Source organism: Plenodomus lingam, assembly GCF_022343315.1.
Source record: "Plenodomus lingam strain CAN1 chromosome Unknown contig_9, whole genome shotgun sequence".
NCBI lineage: Eukaryota > Fungi > Ascomycota > Dothideomycetes > Pleosporales > Leptosphaeriaceae > Plenodomus > Plenodomus lingam.
This window is the reverse complement of record NW_027093973.1, coordinates 1,622,501-1,636,978: the sequence shown is the minus strand read 5'-3', so window position 1 is coordinate 1,636,978 and position 14,478 is coordinate 1,622,501. Positions and strand designations below refer to the sequence as shown.

General features: G+C 54.4%; 6 protein-coding genes across 6 annotated transcripts; 2 read left to right on the top strand and 4 right to left on the bottom strand.

Moving 5' to 3' along the window:
- Positions 1-168: 168 nt before the first annotated feature.
- IAQ61_011012 (uncharacterized protein) lies at positions 169-1,023 on the bottom strand (the record flags this gene model as incomplete). The annotated part of the gene is made up of 4 exons (XM_003835033.1): positions 169-323; positions 428-544; positions 629-823; positions 903-1,023. The coding sequence occupies 4 exons, from the start codon at positions 1,021-1,023 to the stop codon at positions 169-171; spliced, it is 588 nt and encodes a 195-aa protein (XP_003835081.1).
- A 753-nt stretch (positions 1,024-1,776) lies between these two features.
- On the bottom strand, positions 1,777-3,279 carry IAQ61_011011 (uncharacterized protein; the record flags this gene model as incomplete). The annotated part of the gene is made up of 1 exon (XM_003835032.2): positions 1,777-3,279. One exon carries the CDS (start codon positions 3,277-3,279, stop codon positions 1,777-1,779), a length of 1,503 nt encoding a protein of 500 aa, XP_003835080.2.
- Positions 3,280-5,331: 2,052 nt separating this feature from the next.
- On the top strand, positions 5,332-7,565 carry IAQ61_011010 (uncharacterized protein; the record flags this gene model as incomplete). Its single annotated transcript, XM_003835031.2, has 2 exons — positions 5,332-5,720; positions 5,768-7,565. The coding sequence occupies 2 exons, from the start codon at positions 5,332-5,334 to the stop codon at positions 7,563-7,565; spliced, it is 2,187 nt and encodes a 728-aa protein (XP_003835079.2).
- Positions 7,566-7,714: 149 nt separating this feature from the next.
- On the bottom strand, positions 7,715-8,101 carry IAQ61_011009 (uncharacterized protein; the record flags this gene model as incomplete). Its single annotated transcript, XM_066099012.1, has 1 exon — positions 7,715-8,101. One exon carries the CDS (start codon positions 8,099-8,101, stop codon positions 7,715-7,717), a length of 387 nt encoding a protein of 128 aa, XP_065951170.1.
- A 524-nt stretch (positions 8,102-8,625) lies between these two features.
- IAQ61_011008 (uncharacterized protein) lies at positions 8,626-12,081 on the bottom strand. Its single transcript, XM_003835030.2, has 2 exons — positions 10,667-12,081; positions 8,626-10,593 (listed from the first exon to the last, which is right to left on the bottom strand). Exons 1-2 carry the CDS (start codon positions 11,529-11,531, stop codon positions 9,266-9,268), a joined length of 2,193 nt encoding a protein of 730 aa, XP_003835078.1. The 5' UTR covers positions 11,532-12,081; the 3' UTR covers positions 8,626-9,265.
- A 369-nt stretch (positions 12,082-12,450) lies between these two features.
- Positions 12,451-13,698, top strand: IAQ61_011007 (uncharacterized protein; the record flags this gene model as incomplete). Its single annotated transcript, XM_003835029.2, has 3 exons — positions 12,451-12,492; positions 12,962-13,001; positions 13,148-13,698. The coding sequence occupies 3 exons, from the start codon at positions 12,451-12,453 to the stop codon at positions 13,696-13,698; spliced, it is 633 nt and encodes a 210-aa protein (XP_003835077.2).
- Positions 13,699-14,478: the final 780 nt, after the last annotated feature.

The following is a 14,478-nucleotide window of genomic DNA, read 5'->3' as shown; positions in this document are numbered from 1 at the left end:
GTGTGAAACTGCAAGCCCTTGACATCTGGTGATCAACATGTGAGGACCAAGCTGTGATGTTGAATGCGCCATGAGGATTTCTGCGATAATATGGTACTAATCACTCGTTGTCTTAATTCACTCCAAGCGCCTTAAGACTACGGAGCGCACTGTACAACGAGAAGGATCCTATTTCTCGTTATTCTTCTCGTCAAGGCAAATGCATAGTGCTGCTATCAGAGCCATATCCACGCCTGGCGCAACCTGCACAGCATACGTTTGTTGTCCAAAGAAGACATCTTTGCTGCTGAGAAGTTTGCGGTCGATGCGAGCGACTATGATATCTGAAGAAGACCAGCAAGTCAGTGTACATGATCATGACTAGTAACAGTAGTAGCTCAACACCCATGGTACGGTTGTGTAACAGTTTCTTCGTGGGCAGACTTACCGCCTTGTGCCTCGTCAACAATGTCAGCCGTAGTGTCGAACCAGTTTCCGTGCATGATTAGCGTCTCCGGGCGCCCATTTTGCGAGGTGAATGTGGCTGTGGCTTTGCTACCCACCACTGAAAGGTCAGAGTCAGTTCTGCTAACAAGTCCCGCACGCGATACATGATCGGGAATAGAGTACTGGAAGATAGTGGATGTACATTTGAAATGATTCTTCACCATCATGATTACCTCGCCGTTAGGGCCTTCCACCTTGAAGGTCGCATGAATATGTAGATGCTCCTTTACAATACTGAAGAGATGGACTCCAGCCATATCGGTCACCTTTTTGCGGCCGGAAATGGACATGACTTTGCCCTCGACCTGAAGAATGGGTGCGCCGTTGATGGTTTCAACTTTGAAACTCTTCAGCATATGTAGTGAGGAGCGGGACGAGATCGGTATTCAAGGGGGAGAGAGAGGCCAGGAACATACTGCTGAAGGAGTCACCCGTTAGCGAGAGCACCTTTTCTTTCAGCACAATGACTTCAGGCCTCTGGGCAAAGAACTGAGGGAAGACGCCAATGGGCTGGGAAACTGGCGCTAGAGCAGTCATGCTTGCGCTGAGTCGTGACAATAAACCAAGTGATGTGGAGTCGAGTGGGCAAGTATATTACTGTCGTTCAAAATCTCGTGGGCTATGGACAGAGGAGAGTGGTACGGTAGAGAGAAGGTTTCGGATGAGAACACAGTGGCAGGATTGGCAGCCGATGGATGTCGGTCGCTTCTCGTGCCAGCCGAAGGTACCGGTAAGATTCATATGCGAACTGGTGTTTAGCCAGTTGCGAGGTGATGCTTGCCTGCAACCAAGACTTTACCCCGCAAACCAGAGGGCTACCTACCCAAAGTCATGATCGCTGTTGAGCCAAGTCTGAACCATACGTCATTGATCGGCCGGCTGAGCCGGCTGCCAACAACCAACGGCCAGCAGCAAGTTCACGCTTGTACTAGTGGAGCAATCCCACATGTACACGTACGAAAATCGATACAACTAGACTAGGGTTAGGATAAAGAAGCCTGCATTATACCGGGGACAAGGCATTTAGATGGTAGAAGTGCAGGAGAATTAGATTCATGATCGCTCATCGCGAGCAAGATTACAGGAGGATATGTAACGGGGGTTTTAGATACAGAGTCGAGCGGCCCCACGGAGGAGGTGAGGAGTGGGGGGTATACAAATGACGCCGCTGACAGATGCGAAACCGGTGTGAACAGACGTCGGTGAGCCGTCATGAATGTCGTAAATATATCGCAAATTGGTAGCGGCAGGAAGAAACAGAATGGTCAATGTACAAGAGGGCCGAGGCTTTTAAACATTCTCTGTGAATCGAGAGCTTCTCGAACCATCTGCAGAGTGCAAACTCCTGCCCAAAGTGCCTCTACCAGGAGAGCCCAGATTGGGAGACTGTGGCGGACTGAGATAGGTTTTATCGGCGAATGGGTCCTCATCAGGGTGCCGTATAACGGGCGTCCTGGCTGGACTGGGTCTTATGTTCATTTTGCCCGATTCTCGAGTCGTATGGGCGTCTCCAATTTCTTTCCCAAGTTCCTTGGCTATGCCACCAGGACCCCCGTAGATGCCATGATCGTCCTGATAGAAGGAGGAGCCAGAAATTGTTCCCCCCCTCGAGAATTGTTCTGAAGTCATGCCCTCACTAAACGCAGATGGAAGCTTGCGACCCGATACTCGTTGGAAACTCCGTTCACCGCCGCTCAAGCTTGTCTCTGCGGTAGATCTCGAGATGCCGGAAAAACGTTTCAGGAAAGCAATGGGTGCAGCGCTGTTCCGTGTAGGCGCCTGCGTCATGGACTGTTCATGCACGGCAGGATGATCGTCACCAGTGAGCTGCAAGGCACCTTGCCTCTTGCGTTTGTGACGCCGGAGGAGAAGCAGTATGATAGCAAGGATGAAAGCGGCGCCAGCGAGGCTGCCCACCACGCTACCCACCACTTGTGGCGTCTCCAGGGGTGCAGAGGCAGATTCAGTGTCTGTAGAAGCTGTGGTGGTGGCCGTAGTAGAAGGAGCCGTCGGACCTGCAGGCGTGTCCAAACCGCCGACCCCAACGCCTACAGCGGATGTCGATGTTGCCGTATCCGATACGGTCTCCGAGCTTTCAAAAGGGGCATTGCTGGACGATCTCGACGCGGATGGACTGTTAGACGAAAGCGGGATTAGAGTACTAGATGGTCGGGATGCTGCAGATGGGCTGTCCAAAGAAAGGTATGGAGAAATGGAGAAGGCAGAGGACGGAATCGACAAGGATGACGTCGAGTTGGAAGACAGGCTGCTGATGGCAGGAATCGGGGTAGAGGACCCCCCGCTACTCTGCGGGGCACTATTTGGTGATGATACGACAGCGGCCGAACTCGAGCTGCCTACTGATTGCGCAACAGGAATACCTGAAGGCCATGGATAGGCAACCACGCTGGGAACCACCAAGTTGCTAGGGAATGGCGGGACAGCCGGGACAGAGGGCAAAGCCGGGGCGGCCACGGTTGGAACGGCTGGTTCAAGGGAAGGCTTGGGCACTGGCAGTGCCGAAGGAGGCAGTTGTGGGGGTAGTGAAGGTACGGGAGGTGGTGGGTCTACTGGCGGTGCGGAGGCTGGTATCACGGGTGCAGCAGAGGCAACTGCTTTGGCAGGATCTTGATTGGCAGGTTGACTGGGGCTGAGTGTATGTGGTGGTTTCGTCTCTTGTGCGAGTGTGTGTCCATTGGTATCCACAGTCGCAACCACTTCGACATTGACCGTCACAACGCGGGGAGAGGCCCTGGCTGCACGGCGGTGGAACCATCGGTGATCCTTGGTCATGGTGTCTCTATTGACGGCTGCGTACCAACAGGGATTCCAGCGTGTGGGAGGCGAGTGTGATGGGTGGATGGGACATGAGGTTCAAAAGAGAGTAGCAAGTTGGCTTTGGTGGTTGCAAACGTTGTCAAGGAGCGGTGTTGGCGGTGATGGCCGAGTCGAGAGGGTCCAGTCAATGGATGGATGGGTCAAGCGTTGTGCGGTGGGTGGAGTGAATGTCGAGAAATGAATGGACGCCGGTGATTGGCCGGGCAAGGAGCGAGTGGTGCCTTTTGAGGGGGAAAGCCATCAGTACTGGCATCATGACAGAGAGACGACAAGAGGCAATGGCGAGCGCAGACATACCTACGTCAATTTGGAGAGCATTCAAGTCTCACAGCACGAGGATCTCGCCGGGCGCGGGTGGGTTGGATGTTTTGGTGATTTCGATGTCGATGTCGACCGTCGCGCAGAGTCGCAAGAGGGGGGCGGAGGGGAGGAATTGCGACGAGAGACAAGACGACCCATACGACCCACAGACCCACAGAGTGCGGACACACGGACCACACAAGCACGGGTGTGCGCGCGCGAAAGAGAAGAAGAAGAAAGAAGAAGGGGGAGAAGGGGGAGGACGGGAGGAGAGAGAGAGAGAGAGAGAGAGAGACAGAGAGACAGACTAAGAGAGCTAAGAGAGCTAAGAGAGCTAAGAGAGAGAAAGAGACAAGAGGGCGAGACCACACGGGCTAACTAGCGACATGAGAGCCATCACCAGGATGGCACGTAGATAGTTAGTGTGTATGTGTGTTCATGTCAAGGCGTGGACGTGAATGTATTGAGGATACGGGGGGCCCTGCACAAGCTCTCTTCTAACAGCCGGCTGGGCGTGGCCTCTGATTGGCCTGGAGCGCGAGATTGCTTTGGTTGGCCAGCCACCATGTGCACCCTGTGCAGGAGGATACCCGTCAGTCCATTGAATACAGCGAGTACAGCAAGCACAGGACATGCAAATAATACAGTACATTACAATACAGTCCAATACAATACAATACAACATCTTCCCCCACAGACCCGCCCCGGTCCCCGAAATAGAAAGATGCACCGAACCCAGGCGAGGACGGACAATCTGACGCCCCCGTCGCCTCCACTGTCCAGGCTGTTTGCCATGATCCTTCACATCACGACCCACATTTGGATTCCTTGCGGTACCCACACACAGTATTGCCGCTTGCGTCGCTGCAAAACACCAAACACGACTTTCCAATACTCCATCCTACCCGACCGGTATACCCTACCCGACCGATGGACACATGGTCACTGTGCCTACTGTGTACCTACTGATACTAACCACCACGCACATGATCCCCGGTAAGCTACAAGCTAGAAACAGACATGTCAGGGGACATGTACTGGGTTATGCACCCTCTACCTGAAGGGGAGGGCCACTTGTTGCTGCTCTGCTAGAGTACTAGCTGTATACCTACACATCCCCTACAGCCTACCGTCCCGCCCCTCATCTTACCGGACATGCAGGCCCCCACGCCTCACGACTCCCAGCACCCTCTTCGCAAGTGACCACCTTCTTCCTGCCTTTGCGTCGTGCTTGCTTCCCCTCGTACACGGCTCGTGACTGACTGCCATGTACTGTTGGATACAACCTGGCGTGTTGCCATCCCTCTTGTAGGGAGAAGCCATGGCTTCGCTGAAGGGCACAGTCGGTACATGGCAAAGCTGGCGAATACCTACCTACTCGTATGTGACCGTACATACTGGGAGCGGCGGCGCGGTTGTGCCTATGCCTACGCCTATGCCTACGCCTATGCCTAGGTACGGTACCGGTAAGCCTCATTGGCCAGCCCCAAATGTGGTCGCGTTTGACACCCCCCCCCGCCTCCCCACCTCTGCCCCTCCATGAAACCGCCGCTCTCTACGTACGGTACTGAGAGAGCCAAGCTACATGTGCGGCTATGGATTCGCAGACTACAATGGCCCATTGTCTCCAGATACAGTTCACCTACCCGCTTGTCTCACACCTGCTTTCCCGCTCTGCCCAAGGGAATTTCTCCACCTCCCAGAACGATGACGCTGCCCGAGGGTCAACCACCTGCACAAGAGAGTACCGGCAACCGTCCGAGGCCGCCACCACTCCCACCACGCGACTCCCTATCTGCAGACACACCTCCGCCCTACTCAGTCATGGCCACACCCTCATCAAAGGATCCACGATCTTCCTCTACCCAGAGTCTTGTCCCCGATGCTTCTTCAGATACGGCTGGCCGTAGACGCCTACTCCTCGTCTACATCCATGGCTTCATGGGCAATGAAACAAGTTTCCGCAGCTTTCCCGCTCACGTCCACAATCTCGTGACAATCACCTTGGCAGAATCTCACGTGGTGCACACCAAAATCTATCCTCGCTACCGGTCGCGACATGCTCTCGACAGGGCCCGAGACGACTTCTCAGCATGGTTCGGCACGCCCTTCACACCCAGGTACTGCGCTAACTTCCCGCCAGGCTAGCTCCGCACGAAGACCAGTGGACGGATGTCATCCTACTTGGCCATTCCATGGGCGGTCTACTGGCCGCAGACATTGCACTAGTCTTTCGCCATCGCATCGTCGGTATCGTCAACTTTGATGTTCCCTTTTTGGGAATGCATCCTGGCATCGTCAAGGCTGGTCTGGGAAGTCTATTCAGTCCAGCGCCGACGCCTCAAGATGCCATCCCCCCAGATCCAGACAGCGACAAGAAGCCCAGCAGAATGGGCACCCTCTTCAATCCAAAACCATCCGATCCCAATTACAATCCAGCTTTTCCCAACGATGTCCAATTACCCATGAGGAAGGGATGGGACAGCACATTGCATTGGCTTACCAAACACTACAATGATGGCCTGAGGCAAGCAACAAAAGGCCTCGTCAAGTCTCACTTGGAATTTGGCGGTGCCATGGCAGACTATCGGGAGCTCAAGGAACGGTACGTCAAGATCCGTGCGCTGGAAGAGGAGGATGACAAGCAACGAGCAGTAGCATACGCTGCTGTGCGCTCGGTGCCGCCGCGTATACGCTTCGTGAACTACTATACCGCAAGTACGGGAAGACCCAAGAAGCCAAAGTCTTCCAAATCACCAAGATCCCCTTCGCCCTCGAATCATCGATTGTCGCACAATCAAAACAGTAGCCTAACCGGCCCATCCAAGGATTTTACGGAATGTAAGGAAGGACTGGCTGCAGGTCAGCAGTCGCAACACGACGTCAGCGATAGCGACTCTATCACATCATCACAGATCGAGATGACCCATATTCACCCTGAGCCCATGGTGGAAAGCCCGCGCGCTTCATTCAACGAGCAAGAACACCGACTTGAAAAAAGCAGGTCTGGTGATACACAGCCATCTCCTGTCGTTGCGGTTGGGTCGGGACACTTGTCTGCAGGGGCACCCACTGATGCCCCGAACCTACCAGAGATTCCTCCCATACCCAAAGAACCGCCCTTTGTCGATCTGATGCAACTCACAGATAAAGCGGGGCGGAAAGCAGCAGAGAAAGAGTATGACCGAGCGTTGAAGCAGTATCAGAAATCTGTAAAGGCGCGCAACAAAATCATCAATGAACGTACCAAGCTGGAGGAGAAATGGGAAAAGCGACAGGAGCATGACCGAGCAGTGGATCAGAACAAGTCTGCAGAGACGAAAATGAGAGAGGCTGAGGCTGGACAGAGACAAGTAGAAGCGGACCAGAGGCAGAAAGAGGCAGAGAATAGGATGACAGATGCGGAACGTGAGGCAGCCGGACTGAAAACACGACCAGATCCAGAAACGGCTGCAGGCCCGAGCCGGGGTCTCGAGGAAGATATGGACGCCGTCGTTGACCTAGGTGCCCTAGAAAAGTCTGAACAGAGCTCTCAAGGCCCGTACGCCCATTACGACTTTTCCCGTAGCGCAATCATGCGCCAGGCTCCTCCCGATGACCGCGCTTCTCTTACCGACTCAGGATATACCCTATCAACCACGAATAGCCAGGCCAGTTATCTGCCAACAAATCGCAGTGATGGCGGTACTCCTGCCAAGCCCAATAAACCAAAGAAACTCGGTAAATTCTGTATGCTGCCACCGAAAGATGATCAGGGAAACAAAGATTCGACATGGGTCAGGGTGTTGATGGAAGGCATGGACGAAGTGACTGCTCATACTTCCCTATTCTTCGTCAACGATACCTATGAGCGATTAGTCGGAGACGTTGGAGCGAGGATCGAAGATTGGATTAGGGAAGCAGATAGTGTGCGTCTTGTGAGGGAGATGTCTGGTTTGTAACCATTGCCCCCCTTTATTTCGTCTTCTGTGCTTGCCTACAACCCTCAGATACCCTCTTCGCAATCAATGTGGAAGAAAAGAAATACCAAAATGATGTAAACTGCTCAGGATGCAGGTCTCACTACTACCCACTCTCATCCCCCTCGTACTCAAAGAGCCCCCATCTGGACCCAATACCAAATCCTCAACCCCACCGCGAGCACCCAGACCGCATTCCCCCCCTCCATCCACCACACCAGGCCCCCAACCCCCCAGCCCACCACCAACGTGCCCAACACCGATACCACCTTCTCGGACCCTTGAATGGCCTCGTTGAACTTTTCAAGAAAAGGAATACGCATCTGCGTGCTTTTGTTCCAGAAGCGGGACATGTAGATTGGAGGGGCGAAGAGAAGAGTGGTGTTGACGAGGGAGACGAGGACAAGGGCTTGAGGGGAGGCATAGGAAGGCAGTAGGAGGAGGGTGGTGGAGGAAAGCAAGGAGAGGGGAAACTGAGGAAAGTAGTCAGCAAAGTTTTCCTGTCCTCTCATGATCATGTCAAGGCTGCGCGCGCCGAGGTGGTTTCACGCAAAGAATAGGCAAGACTAAAACAAAGATCATGAAGCGGAAACGAAATGATGAGATTCACTTACACTGCCCGTCCCACTACCCTGCGTTGTCCTCGTCTTGCGTAACCGTCGCGCAGCCGTATTCGACCATTCTGCTGCCTTTTCGCTCGTCTGTTCGTACCGTTGGAGGCGGGTGATGTTGTGGTAGGAAAGATAAAGGCCGTAAGCTGATAGTCTGGGCCCCCCCCCCTCCCACCCCATGATGGACAAACATCAGCATGATGTGTGCAACGGCAATTCCCGGGCTTACTTACGCAGAGCTGAATAGTAGCTGAGAGATATGTTTATCACGTGGAATCGCGTCGGCCATGGTTATGGGCGATCTACAGCACAGTCGTGGACGTTCTTGGACCTGGTATCGCATCACCGTTCGTGTCCACGAAAGGTCGATGAATCGACGTCATCGCTTAGCTGGCTGGGGCCACCACCTTGGTCAGGATCTAGCCATCCATGCTCCAGCCAACATTTCATTTGAATTGATCCCAGGAAACCCGGTTTTGCGATTGAAACCATATTCAAGATTGTATTGATAAAACGAGCGGCGTCTCATATCTTAGCTCTCTAGCTGAGCAACCCTTTCCAAATCTACAACACCAAGACAAAATATGACTCCGAAACATCAAAGGAAAACCAGGACCAGAGTCAATGATACGTGAAAGAAAGTCGAGACCACCCCGAGAATGCAAAAGATTCGCTGGCTGAACAATACAATGAAGAGGGCAGTGCCTGAAAAGGAAAAGGGAGTGTACCATGGTTCCAAGCTATGGGTATTGAACAATGCCGCTGATGCAATATAACGCCAATCTCAATGCAAGCGGGATACGAACACTCCGATGGATGATTCTGAATCCTATGCACCTTCTCTTCCAGTATGACGCTTCGAGCGGCTCAAAGCCTCCTCAACGCCGTGACCATGAGGCTTTGGCAACGTTAAAAGCAGGCTTTTTCAAAACTTTTCGCGGCTATGTTGTGGTGTATGATACAATGCCATCGTTAGCACGGTAATGCACTTCTTCACGGGCTCACCCATGATTTCCTCAGCGTCTCCTCGGTGCTTCCATTCAATCAGGACAACTCACGCACTTGGATCACTCACTTTGATCCAACAAGCAACTCTGCCCCAGTAGCCTTGTATCCGAAATCAAGAATCAGTGTCCGGCCATCTTGACTCGTGGCTACGACGCGTCTGTAATCGCTCTTGGCGGACAGGATCCAACTCGTCGTCCAGTTTTTGTACGTGGCAAATGTTTGCCCCGTCTCGTAGTCCGAAACCTGAATCGATTGGTCATAGGAGCCGGACACGATGCGGCCATTGAAAGCGTCTAAAAACAAGGAGCGTACAAGACCCTCGTGCTTGACTCTACTATGAACGAGCGTGCCAGTGCTGGCATCAAATTTGTACACGACGTGATCGTTTCCACCAGCAAGGACATACTTGGTGTCGTCGGAAAACTCGACAGCTGCGAGACCGCGATCCTCAGAAGGAAAGTCTTTCTTGGATTCGCCGGTTTCCAGATCCCAAAGTTTGGCCATGCCGTCACCACTGGCCGATACGAGCTGGTTGCCACGCAACTGGACAGCGTTGACAGGGCCTCGGTGTCCCTTGAGAGTACGTATGCAGTGACCAGTCTTGCGATCCCAGACCTTGATTGTGGCATCCTTGGAACAGGAAATGATGTACTTGTCATCCAAACAGACGTCCAGCACTCCGGCCTCGTGTCCACGCAGGCGGTACATGGGAACATAGTCTTCGCCTGTGATGTCCCAAACAATGCAAGTGTAATCTGAAGATCCGGTCACCATGATTTCGCTGTCATACTGCAGGCACAAAATGGAAGCATCATGGTAATCCGACGGGACGCGGTAAATGTCGTCGCCCGCCTTTGTACCGTTCAGGGATGCGTGACTGATGACCCGTTCTGGACGTTCCTCCATCGTGGGCGGGGTATTCGCACTTGGGCGATGGTTGGGGCCTCCATAGACCTTGAGACACTTGTACGTGTTGAGATCCCACACACGAATTGTCCGGTCACGCGACCCGGTGATTGCCTTGTTCTCGTCAAACTGACAACAGTAGACGCTGTCCGTGTGTCCGTTGAGGTAGATGGCTGCGGGCTCTGCGGCTTTCCATCGTCGATTGATGACCATCCTGGCTTGGAACATTTTCTTCCAGTTTTGGGCGGGCGCTGGATGGGCCCCTAGCATTTTCCCGACGCCTAGGCCACCCATCTGGATGGGTGCGGGAGAGACGTGGACATCGGGCTTGAACTCGCGGAGAAATACGTTACGCCAGACGTGTGGAGAGGCAGCATGCTGGTGCCAACTGCGAGAAACACGTTCGGCGCAGACGAGAGAGGCAGCATCAAGATTCGACAGGACGGCGGTGGCGAGCTCGGCAGGGAGACGTTGGAAGGGATCGACTGCGCGTGTTAGCGTGTTCACCAAAAACCTGCAAGCCGGCATGCACAGCCGATTGTGCACCGGGCCACTCACTCATCTTCTTCTCCGTCACGCTGTCGGCACGGACAATAGGTGAGGCACAGGTCATGTCGACGCCGCTCTCGTCATCCTTGATGTCGGCACCACTCCGCATAGATGGAATCAGTCCATTGAGAAAGCTGGTGGTGTGCTCCTGTTCACGGCGCAATTGGTTCTGGCGGTCCTGGTTCGCGGCTGCAGCTGCTTGTCGGGCCGCAGCTCCAGGACCTGCCTGGCTTGAGTAGGGCGAGGGCGTTGTCAGGGAGAGCTTGGCCACGTCTCGCGAGGAGGCCGAGGTGGAGGGGCGGTGGCGGATGCTGCCCAGTCGCTTGAGTGAGAAGGTCTTGGAGTGTTGGGGAGCTGCGTGCGAGTGCAGCGGCAAGGCAGGTATGCCCGAGTCGTGGTGCTGCAGAGGATGGCGTTGTTGCTCGACGGCAGCGGTCTTGTGTGCACTGGACGAGGGAAAGGCGTCGATGAAGCCTTGCACGGATCCCCGTCGACGCGACGTACCTGTCGTGGCCGAGGAGAACGACGACATGCGCCGCCGCGTCTTCTGGCGGATGAAGGTCCCCGTCACGGCGTCAAACGCCCGCGAGAGCGAGTTGGTGTGCGAGTGCGAGCCCTGCCCGGCGCACTCGGAGCCGTCCAAGCCCTCATTGACGGCGCCCAGGGCCATGCTGCCGTCTTTTGCGTCCAACAGGTGGGAATGGAACGTCTGCGACGCCGTGCGCTTCATGACGTGGGTCGGGCTTGGGCCGTCGTTGTTGTTGTTGTTGTTGTTGATGTTGATGTTGTTGTTCTTGTGGCTGGTGGTGCGGTCGTCGTCTGCAGCAGAGGACGTCTTGGGGCGATACGACAAAATCGAGGTCCTGCGATGCATTGGGGGCTCTGGAGGCGAGAGCCCGGGCGGGTTCTGCGTCGCGTGGGCGCTGCTGTTGCAGGGTGAGGTCCAAGGCGAAACGTGCGTGCGAGTCGGGACGGGACGGGGGAGGGGGGGGGGGGGTTGGCTAGGGGGTTCGATTTCGTCGCAGCAGCAAGCAATGGCGACAAAATGGCGAGGTGGAGCGGGTTCGATAGTCGTCGACGTGATCTGCTTCGAGAGGGAGGGGGAGCTTGGGGGAGGAAAGGGAAAGGAGAAGGCAGAGAAGAATGCAAATGCTAGACGATGCAATGCAATAACACCAAGGCCAAAAAGCTGGAAACAGTGAGCGAGGCAAAATGGACGAAAAAAAAAAAGAAGCGAGAGAGAGAGAGAGAGAGTGTGTGTGTGTGCGTGCAGACAAGCCAGTGGGGTGCTGTTATCTGTTGCTGGTTGCTGCTGCTGCTGCTTCTAATGCCAGGAAATCCAGGAGCGAGTGAGTGGCAAGGGGGTGTGTCGCCATGGGAGAGATTGGGGCGACTTGTCGATTGTCTTTAAGCCCATGGATGCTGGGCGCGGCCGCTTTCACCCTGCCCTTACCCTTGCCCCATTGCCCCATTGCCCGATATGGGCTCCATTGATGATTGTCCACACTACTCTAGTAAGTCTACTACATACATAGAGTACTACATAGTTGCCTATATCCTTACCCATTGCCACAACCCTACCAATCACTGTCCTATCCACGAAGACATACCCTTCCACTACTGCACATCCTCACGCGCACTTCATCCAACCCCCCTCCCCCAATTCACCATGTATTTGCCATGTACCCAGTACCCAGTACCCAACACTTGCAACACCCCCCCCCCCCCCCTCCCACGCACAGACAATGGCCTGCACAAGCCACAAGGGACTTTTACCTACTATACATACTACCATGTACCGTATACATGCTGAGTACAGAGGATATCCTGTGCCAGTTCGTCTCCCACCAGTGCACGGCCAACCTCTGAATCTTTGATGCAGAGCTCTCTCTCTCTCTCTCTCTCTCTCTCTCTGTCTCTGTCTCTCTCTTTTCTTTTTCCTTTTCTTCTCCTTTCTGTTCTCTTCCTCTTCTCTTTCTCTTCTCCTACCAGATACCTAGTAGATCTAGTCACACTCTAGAGCAGTTCCTCTGCCCATAGCAGTGCCCCATTCTTTTCCTTCGAGCACCCCGTTGAGACATGGCCTGGAAACGGAGGCCGTCCAGTACAGTAGCCTCCCCCCCCCCCTGTGGACAACCAGGACCTTAAAAGTGAGTAGCGGTAGTCATGTAGACAAAGACAGGCTTTTTCCCTCTCTCCCTTCATTCGCTGCACGCACTTGCACACTGCACGCACAACCTAGGCCAGTCCCGACCTTCTCCACTCCGCTGCACACATCACAACACAACACACCACAACACGTAGGAGTACTTCCCATCTGCAAAAGACGTGTTGACGCATACGAGTACGTAGCCGTCGTAGTACACACACCCTCCCCTCCCCTCGGCGCGGCCGCTGTTGCTGGCCCTCACCGCCTCGTTGTTGAATGTTCCCATGGCTCACGCTGCTGACCTTTCCGCCCTGTCCAAGCGCTGATTCGCCTTTGCAAAGCAAGCACAAACCCAGACAACGCCAAACCATCCGGAACCGCAAGGGTTACATCATCCGCGGCCATGCACTCGCCCGCTGAGTCCCCAACGCCAGACCAGCTTCCACGCCTCTATCGCTTCGTCTTCCTCTGGCTCGAGCCGGCGTCCATTGCCGTGGGCGCGCTCTACGCCTGCTTCATGCAGTCCACTTATCTGCGTCTCACCCACGCTGCCAGTGCACCACCACCCGCCTCCCTCCCAACCTCCGTTTCCATCATCATGGCTCAACTTGCCAATCTCTATCTTGGCCTTGCCATCCTCGAGGCATCCATCCTGCGCACTACTTCCGAGTTGTCCGTCTGGAGATGCACCCTCATCGGCCTGCTGATAGCCGACCTCGGCCATCTGCTTTCGGTTCGTGCCCTTGGCAGCAAAATATACTGGCAGTATTGGCAATGGAATGCCATTGACTGGGGCAACATACCCTTTGTCTACTTCCTCGCTCTAACACGCATCTGCTTGCTTCTCGATGTTGGCTTCAGGAGACAAGGTTTGAAGCTGAAAGTCACGTGATTCATAACCGAACACCCAAGTACAAGTAGTAGCAGCACCGCGTTGAGCCACTCTAGCCAGTGGGACCCCCAACCCTCTTTGGAATTCATGACTCCTGGTCTCTTTTTTGTTTTGAAATTAGTCTTTGTGGCGCCCTCAAGCGCATAGGCAATCACACTGGACCCTGTTGCTTTTTCATGTACAAAGTGCGGTAGCCTTGGGTGCTCCAGATTACGCACATACGTGCCCATTTGCTATGGTAGGTGTATCGTAGGAGTGGATTGCCTTTCATTCCGCTGGCACCTAGCAGTCAATGGCCTGCAGATAGCTGCTTGGGTGCGCAAGTTCGCTCGACTGCACATGCACACTTCAGACACTACAAAATCTGGGGTAGCTCGTTCCCGCCTGCACGCCATCGCCAAAACTTAGCTAGACATGCCCCATCGAGTAGGAGACCACTCTACGAAAACACGCTTACGGAAAATTTCCTGCTCCGGACCACATTGTAGTCGTCGCTGGGAGTAGCAGTGGGTGGGTGCTTCAAACACCAAAGGGCCCTAGGTAAGCCTTTACCACAAACCACAGCCGGAATCGCCCTTGATTGCAGATTCCAATCTGAGCTCTCGCCCTACCTTCCAGCCACCATCTAAGGGTAGGAGCAGAATTGGGTTCGGGGGGCAGGAATAGCCTTTGGGTTTCTAGTAGGGGGGGGGACGCTCCGAGCGTGCCAAAGGCGAGGGTGTACGACGACGACGACGACGACGACCACCACCACCACCACCACCACCACCACAGTCGGCC